General features: G+C 37.0%; 1 protein-coding gene across 2 annotated transcripts in view; it reads left to right on the top strand.

The window, feature by feature from the left end:
* aopep (aminopeptidase O (putative)) overlaps window positions 1–9163 on the top strand; it is an 89755-nt gene that overhangs the window by 779 nt on the left and 79813 nt on the right. Inside the window, exons 2-4 of one of the 2 annotated variants that reach the window (XM_079897035.1) lie at window positions 5130–5915; window positions 7669–7835; window positions 7940–8084. In XM_079897035.1, the coding sequence (XP_079753161.1) occupies window positions 5176–5915; window positions 7669–7835; window positions 7940–8084 (1052 nt within the window). In that variant the 5' untranslated portion in view covers window positions 5130–5175. Of the gene's footprint in view, window positions 1–5013; window positions 5916–7668; window positions 7836–7939; window positions 8085–9163 lie in introns of both variants that reach the window. The other variant, XM_079897034.1, reaches the window with a different exon arrangement.

Raw genomic sequence — 9163 nt, 5'->3', positions numbered from 1 at the left:
ACCGTCCAATCAATTCCCGATAGACAAAACCAAGTCCCATCCTACTTTTTTTTTCTTTTTCTTATTTGAGAAGCAGCTCACTACATCACAATAGGGAAGAAAAAACTATTGCAACATCCGTTTCATGCAGAAATTCACTATATCTATTTTCTAAATGCATTCTAAACGATTCATCCATTCGTTTGATTTTTAAAAAATGACTGTCAATTTTAAACAAAATGTCATAACTCAATCTTCTGGTGAAATGACAGTGCATTCTCCAATTATTTAGGGCCGCTTTACACAGATCATGTTTTTTTGCAGTTGAAATGAAAGACAGCTAAGAATGGAAAAATGTGCAATTGGTCTAGTGGCGCGTTTTTGAAAAGTGGAAGAACTTAACTTGAGCGCTGTGATTTGAGAATGCCATGTGCGAAAAAGTGCGAGCACAACAGGTAGAGCCATGTTTACATTGAAAAACAATGGAAAATTATGCAGTGGAAATTCAAATGTGTTCTGTGTGAGTGAACGGTCCCTTCACACAGATATTCCGGAAAATACACGGATAAAGTGACCCGGGATTTGACCCGGGTTCGTTTGATTTTCGTTCATTCACACTGCCAGTTATTTTCCGGAATCAGAGTGCGTTCACACACAACCCGTAAAAATCCCGTAAAGACACGTGACATCGATGTGACTTGTAATGTCTCAGCAGCGTCTTGTTTGCTTATGAGCTGCGATTTCTCTCTCGAGAAACCACGCTTGTGCATTTTGTTCTCTGATTCGATCATAAACTTGCGCATTACGTACCGTTTCACAGCTGGCGAATGATCCCGCGCTTCAGCGTCATCACTATGACACGGCATTATTACGGCTTTTGTTCACACAGCGCGCGTTCCGGGACTGAACACGGCAATGTTACTAGGTCCCCAACCCGGCATCAATCCCGGGTCATGTTTAAGTTCACACAGAAGGCACTCTGGCAATTTCCCGGGTTCAAAGCGCTGTGTGAAAGGGGCTTGAAGTAGTCGATTAGTAGTCGAAGTAGTCGATTGTCGAGTTCACTCGCGTGATAACCTATGCACGTGAACTCGACAATCGACTACTGTGGACTTCGACCGAAAACAGGAAGAAAATACAGGTATTTGCGCTGGCTGAATTAACATCATTTTTATTCATATCTTTCACATCTACTGCAGTCAGATTCACCGTGTGTTGACTCTGAAGAAATCACTCACATGGCTGTGCACTTGTAATGACACATCAAGGATGTTAAGAGGCTAAAAGCAAGTTTAAAACTTGCCCCATTGAAGTCAACATGGTGCAAATTTTAAAAAGAGGATAACACGGTGTAGGCAACACCGATTTTTGTCGTTGTTCTCTGTACTGACAGCACTCCAAATGCACAGTTCTCCTTTAAGGCATCAATTGCATTGCTTCACTGCCATTTACAACTCCTTTCCCATTAGTCCAGGTGATGTGAAAATTATGTTCACTTTTTCATAAAAGCATGAAACTTGGTACACATGTAGGCTACAATTTGTGGCCCTGAACATTTTCAGAAATTGAGCCATTGCAAAAATGCCTCGTGGTGGCCATGGCGGCCATTTTGCTTTCCGCCATAACTGAATTATGTATTTTGTATTATATCTCCTGAACCAAACATGGTAACATGGAAAATTTGATGTCTGTCCACCACTATGTTTTGATAGTCAAGGATTACAATGATACCATATACAACTTCATAAACTGTTCAGGTGAGTACTTAATGGTGAATTTAGTGACGTTGTGAGAAGGATTACAATGAAATCGCAGTATCTGAGAATGTCATCTGAAGCTGGGGCCACACTAAAAGATTTTTAAAATCTTATAATATTTTCAAAATATTACTCCTAGTCTCACTCCTTCATAGGCTGCTATGTAATTTCATCTGCCAGCCCAGAAAAGTTAGTAAAGACATCGTTAAAATAGTCCAAGTGACTAGAGAATACTTTTTGTGCACAAAAATAATGACTTTATTCAACTATTCTTTTTTTCTGTGTGGGCCTCTGAGTGAGTTCATGTAGTGTAACAGCGCAGCACTTGGGTTGTACGTCAGAACATAGGCTCACTATTGGCCGACGCTGGTCATGTGTGTGAATAATCCGCTTTACTCTGATGTTTGTCACAATATGGAATGAATGGTCTGTAACTACTGTTGTTTCATCGCAACTTTAAAGGAGACATATCATGCTTTTAAATCGTTCCTTTTTACATATAAATCATACATTTGTAGTCTATATAAAGCGGAACTGCAATGCTTGGGTCTGAATTCCTCATTATTATAGCTCCATAGGCCCCTTTTCTACCCCTTTTCTGATGTGCGTCTGAGAGCAACTCGTTTTGGTGCGGTCTCTTTAAATACAATTGAGACACTTCATACCCCGCCCCCTCTCCAGGTTGTAGAGGTGACACTCGGTTCAACTCCACCCTGTTCGGCCATTTTTGTAGTATGATAGCAGAGATACGATTATCTAGCCGCACAGAAACTTTTTATTCACACGTTATTAACAAAATGTCAACAACGGAAGACTTGTCCAGCCAGCCTTACATGTTCGAGCCAGAGTCGGAGCAGGAGCGAGATGAAAATGAAGACGACGAACCTGCAGAACAACAACTTCATATGGATGTATCGCAATGGTGTGTACTGTATTTACACATGAAACTTTGGTCTTCCGACCTTTTACCACCGTGTCGATTTATTTTGATTAATATGTGCGAGGGAGAGAGAGCAAGACAGCGTCTAGTTTGGAGACGGTGATGTCTTGTTTACACTTTCGCCTGGCTCCGAAGAGAGAGAGTGAGCGCGCGCGCGACCGGGTGTCTCTCTCTCTGCTCGTTCTTTCAGTTAAACATGCGCCCTGTCACAAGCGCTGCAGTTCATCTACATTAGACGGTGTAATGAAGTGTGTGGGTTACTACATCCAACAACCGAACATTTTAACTTACCCTCTCGTAACTTCTGCATCCTTTAGCTTGGACTACAAAATTGCAGCGAGAAATAGAAATGGCGGATTGCTCGAAGTGTTGGGCCGGAAGTCAATGTCCTTATTTGGCAGTTCCGCTGCAAATACTGTGACGTAATAGTTCACAAAACGTCATAGATAACAGAAAAATCGGAACAGGTTGAAAAATATGACCAAAACTGAATATAAAGATATCAACGAAGCACCTGAAGAGAATAATTTCAACTTTTCTGTACTTCTAAACACTCCAAATATACAACAAAATGCATTTAAGGGCTAAAAAAGTGGATTTAGCATGATATGTCCCCTTTAAACAGGAATTTTGAAGTCACTGTGTTTTAACCTAAAAAGTTGCTTAGATATTGCTATATTTGGACTACAACTGTGGGTTGTGTTATTTGTCAAGGACAACACATCCTTTTTAATATATGGTGTAGAAGAAAACGTAACAGTAATGTTAACTAGTAACTACAGACTATGGGCCAGATTTACTAAACTAAACTACTAAGAAAGATTTATGCTTGATCTACTGACCATGTGCAAATGAAAGAACAAAGATGCATCCGGATCATTTCCATAATGACCAACACAATCTACAGAGAGCAGAGCGAACTAGCGTCTGGTTTAAGACATGCTTGGGTGTTAAATAATGGCGCAAATACCAGTAAATTGACTAGCGCAAACCTTACTAAATCACCTTGCATGATTAATTTAAATACTCTTCCATAAAATTCTGCGTCTGAAAGTGAAACTCCTACATAAATGCATATGCAATAAGGTCAGCCCAAAAAATAACTGTCTTAAGTAAATCTTGACCATAGTTTTTTAATGCCAAAACAGGGTTTGTGCTGGTGTAAATCTGTCCCTATGTAGGCTATTACTCGTAAATCAAAATCGCCCAATAACGGCCATTATAAAAACCCACTGTGACTGAAAAACCTTCCAGGTTTTAGGGTTACAAACTGAAAAGCTCTAAAGAAGATATCTAAAATGTGCAGTGCTGGGTTAGGCTACTCCAGAATTGAGAACAACTGCTTTGAAAGAATGAATATGAATGGATTGCCTATAGTCATCACCTAGAGAGTAGTATTTATCTTAAAGGGTTATTTACAGTGTTTGATGGAAGTGTCTATAAGTGAGTGATTTAATACCTAATTATGGGCCTCCGGTTGTAAATTGTCACTTTAAGAACCACTTACAGTATTATATTTCCCATTTGCACCGAAAGAGAACACAAGTGTACACTTCAAGAGTCTAAAGGGGAGTTTAATCTACTCTTTAAATGTCAGCTCAGTTACAAGACAATGAAATACTGAAACATTGCTCTTGTTCTTAGTAAAAATCTTATTATTATTAATATTTTGATAGTTCACAAATAGCATAGACATGAACTTTTTCATACATCATCAAGGTTTTAGTTTAAGTTATGTAGGCTATGTGTGTGTGTAATGGAAAGTGTTTTTTTTTTTTGCTGTAACTTCCATTTGTTTTATTTTTTATCACAGTAAATTATGTCATTAGCATTTTTTTGTCCATAAAATGGAAGTAAATGTTCACCAAAATTATTTGTTTAACAACATTTCTCCAAATATCTAAATTTATGTTCCTCAAAAGAAAGAAAATCAAACAGATTTGGAATGACATGAGAGTGAGTTTTGACAGAATTTCTATGGCTGATCTATCCCTTTAAATAATCCTGTGGCAAGACCTTTTGAACGTCAATTAAATGTTTTTTTTTAATGTTCAATACAATTTAACATTCCAGTTCATATGAGGTTATAAAAACTGCATGCATTATAATAATTGCATTATAATAAAATAACTATATATATATATATATATATATATATATATATATATATATTATTTCGGATGATACTGAATAATAGAATGTATGATGGCCTGGGGTTGTTTATGCTATTCAAGAGGTCTATCTTAAGTATCAGTATTGCAGTTTAATGGTGAGATTGTATATTTACCTTAAATAGATTCATTCAAGTAATATTTTCTTTCACATTTATAATTACAGGCTATTAAATGCCTCAGGACCAGATGCAGACTGAATAACGAGTGGAATTTTTGTGAGAGCCCGAATAATTTTTTACAAATGGCATTCTGTTAACATTATTCCTAATGATATTTCAGTCTGGTTTCAAGATCTGTTCCTGCTTAAAGAACATCCCCATCAGTTATGGAAAGTAACCCTGATGTTGATCTGGATCCTAATAAAGATGACCTGCCCCTGCGGGCTAACACCAGCCATATCCTCGTGCGACACTATGTGCTTGACCTCACTGTTCACTTTCAAAGGAAGGTCATTGGTGGCAGCATTGTTCTGTTTCTGGAGCCCGCTATTGGTTCCTGCAAGCAAGGTGAACCGGGATCTGTATCAAACACAGAGGCGCAAAACATATCTCAGGTGTCATCTAAACATGACGTAAGTTCTCCCATCACACCTGAGCCAAATGAGTTGATACCCCCTGAGGAACCATCACGTTTGAGTGGAGGAAATGATGTCAGTGATGTCTTTTGGGGTGATGATAGTGAAGAATTCACCTTGGTGCTGGATTGTTGTGACCTGATGGTGTCAAAAGTGGAAGAGGTGGATGTAACTACAGTATCTAATTTAAAGAAACTTGACGTAGACCATCGGTATGCAAACGCGGATCATCCGTCATCCAGTCTGGTACAGAGGCTGGTCTCTATGCCTTCAGTCTGCTGGAGATCGCAGCACGAGTTATACCTTCAGTGCAGCCGTTCCCCTACCGTGTTAAATGCACAACCTCTACGGTTCCACGTGGACCAGTGGAGTCTTCAGGTCAGGAAGGAAGGGGTTTGCTCCCCTCATGACTTCCCGTCTGCTGTCAGAATCTGGTATGAAACTAAGCCCATAGGTGGTTCTGTGAGGTGGACAAAAGACCAGGATAACAGGTACCAACCATGTTTATATTTACATGCACCAACAACTAGGCCTGGGTATTCATTCAGACTTATAATGTCCTTTTTGCCGCATCAGCTAATGCTGTAAATTATACACTCTTAAAAATAAAGGTCTTTAATTGGCATCTATGGTTCAGTGAAGATCTTTTAACATCCATAAAATCTTTCCAATCCACAAAATATTCTTTATAGTGAGAAAATGGTTCTTCTTCGTGCTAACTTAACCCTCAATTTAAAACAGTTACTCTGGGCAAAAATGTCTGTGTCAAAAAACTGTCTTAAAAATTTGAAGCTGATTCTCATTTTAAAGAAGACCCGTGGCAGATTATTGATGAAGCAAAAAAAAAAAAAGTTTAAAAAGTGGAACCAAAAAAAGTTCAGAGGTTTAATGATTTATTATTATTATTTTATATAAAATATATATTTTGTGAAACATGTTGTACTCTAAAACTGCTAGAAAATCAAAGCCATCAATCTAAACAAGTTGTGTTCCAAATTTGAGGTTGATATCTCAAAAAAAAAAAAAAAAACCAAAAAAAAAACATTGCTTTAAATAAGATTTTGCTTGGGCGCAGTACCAAATTTTCCCCGTTAGTTACCAGCAAAGCTTCACTGGCACACACAGTGGTTGAATTTGTGATTTGCACTACAGTAGAGTTTCTCTCTCTCAAATATTACATGCACACAATTTTTTTCTTAGACGCATACAAACCACACTCTGACATTCATACCAGCATACCTACTCAATTATAGCTGCATAATTTATCAAATTGGCTCTATAATATCCATAAGAAAACAGGAACAAAGCTAATAAAATTTTTTATTTTGAAGCCTTGCCAACAGAATGAAAATAGCTTTTATAGTTAAATGGCTATTAAAAATTAACTGGGATTAAAAGTTTTAATGGGTTTCAATTGGGACTTTTTTGTTCTTAAGGTCCTGAGTGTAACTATTTTGTGTACGTATATAGTGTAAAATAGATTTATTAAAGGAAATGGGGGTGAAATAGTAAAATTCCAATAAAAATGCACATTTGTGCCAACATTTATGCAGTTGGCATTAACAGACAAAATTATCAAAAAAAAACCAAAACAAAAAAAAAAAACCTTGAAAAAGACAACAACAACAAAAAAAGATGGACAAGGGTTAATAACTGTTTAAAGGTTCCAAAATGACTCTTTTATGGCACAAAACCCCTCTTTTAAAGAGTGTAAAGGGAACCCTCCTGGTACATTACAGAAATATATATTTCTTTTAAACACATAAAATTCCATCAATAAAAGAAATGATAACAATGTTTGTTCAGTAACTGCTGTGACATTTCAAGTGAGTTAATTCAGTGAAGCATTCGTCAAATTGATTCAAACAAAAAACTCAAGTTCGTGAATGATTTAATGATTCTTTTGAATGATTCATTAAAAGGATTGGCGTCATTTGTTCGTGAATCGGACAACATTGGTTGCGGTGTATGTTTTTGATTCACTAAAAAGAACTGTTTATAAGAGTTACTTGTTCATGAATCAGACTACATGGATCAAGCTGTAAGCCGTGCAACCTGCAAAAATGTTTTCTTGGTATTGTTGTAACAACCTTTTTTTTATCTTCTCAGATTCTTTTTTTATCTTCTCACATTCTCACATCTCAGTGCTGTGAGGCTTTAGATTTAACACCATCTCTGAAAAGCATAGCAAGAAACACTGGCATAGAGTAAAAGACTATATTTATACCCATCCTTATCATTTAGATGCTGTGTATATACCATGGGCTCGCCCATCAACAACAGAGCCCTCTTCCCGTGCCAGGAGCCACCTGTTGCCATGTCAACGTGGCAAGCATGTGTGAGAGCTCCGTGCGATTACACTGTTCTTATGAGTGGGGAAAATGAAGCCTTTTCTAAGCCTGCAGAGACAGGTACAGTTGAAACCCTAATTCAGCAGTTCATAATCACGGAGGTGTAATTTAGTGCAATAATTTTATTACGGAAAATTCTGAAGTCTTTTCTCTACTCCGTTCAGGTTTTCTGCAGTGGGATTATTATGTTACGATGCCAATGCCAGCCTCTACCTTTACCATAGCAGTAGGGCAATGGCTAGAGGCTGGAGTAAACGCTCCCAACTTTGAGGTGGAAAAGACAGATGAAACTTGTGTCAAAGTACCCAGGTATGTTGTTCATGTGATGTGACTAAGTGTAAGTCTAGAAAAAAATATTGACTGTTTAGGCTTTTTTGTAGATTTTGGAGATCTTCGGTAGCTTATTATTTTGGCAAATTTGACAGTTTTTAAGATTTGAAAATCTCCCAATGACATTGATACATGCCACAAGAACAAGAGGTATTACCACATTATTAACAACATTAAAGTGTTAGTTCACCCAAAAATCTAAACCCATTAAGGCCTGTTCACACCAAGGACGATAACGATAAATAAATAGTTCTAAAAATCGTTCTCAATATTAAAGAATAGCCGCCTCCACACCACAGCTATAACGATAATGGCACAGAGAAATTATATTTCTGGAATCACTTTCAGAACGATTTTATCCAGCCAATGCACGGTAAAAACATTGACAGCCAATCAGATTCCATCCTGCTGTAACAAGCTCTGTATTAAAGCTTCAGACAAGCACATGCTTAGAATAAACAACGATATTGCATGAGAAATTCAGTTTTATTATTTAATACAAATCTATATAAAATGTAACAATTTAATCGAGTTTTTAAAATGTAATCAAATGAAAATACAACATTAATTTACAACAAAACATTGCAATTTTATTTTTTTTGTCAAATTAGATACTGTACAACAGTGTATACATTTAAAACATGGATGAAAAAATATCTTGGTTGCATGATATTCCTTAGAAATATTAATATTATTATTATTACTTTGAGAAGTACATTTTAGTATACAGTAGTGATATATTTCAGTCATAATTTCTTGAAGTTAATCCGAACTTTTATTTTGACGGGTTGTTGTGAAAATGTTTCATTTTTAGTTTCAGTGAGTAGGCCTAACTGACGGTAGTTTTTCCTCAAATTAAACGGTGAAAAGCTTGTAAAGTGACTCTCAAAGCAGCTTTGGATGTGAAGTTTATGTTTTCAGTCGTGAGCGTCACATAATGAGTGAGTTTGTGTATCAGACAAACCGCGCCGTTCATTCACACAGAAATCACTTTTTAGTATTGACATACACTGACTTGCTGATGTCGCGTTTTTTTTCTGCTGTGTGATAGGCTGTTA

The sequence above is a fragment of the Squalius cephalus genome (assembly GCF_949319135.1).
Source record: "Squalius cephalus genome assembly, chromosome: 16".
NCBI lineage: Eukaryota > Metazoa > Chordata > Actinopteri > Cypriniformes > Leuciscidae > Squalius > Squalius cephalus.
Note: the sequence above shows the minus strand (reverse complement) of the source record. Positions and strands in the feature narration are given on the sequence as shown.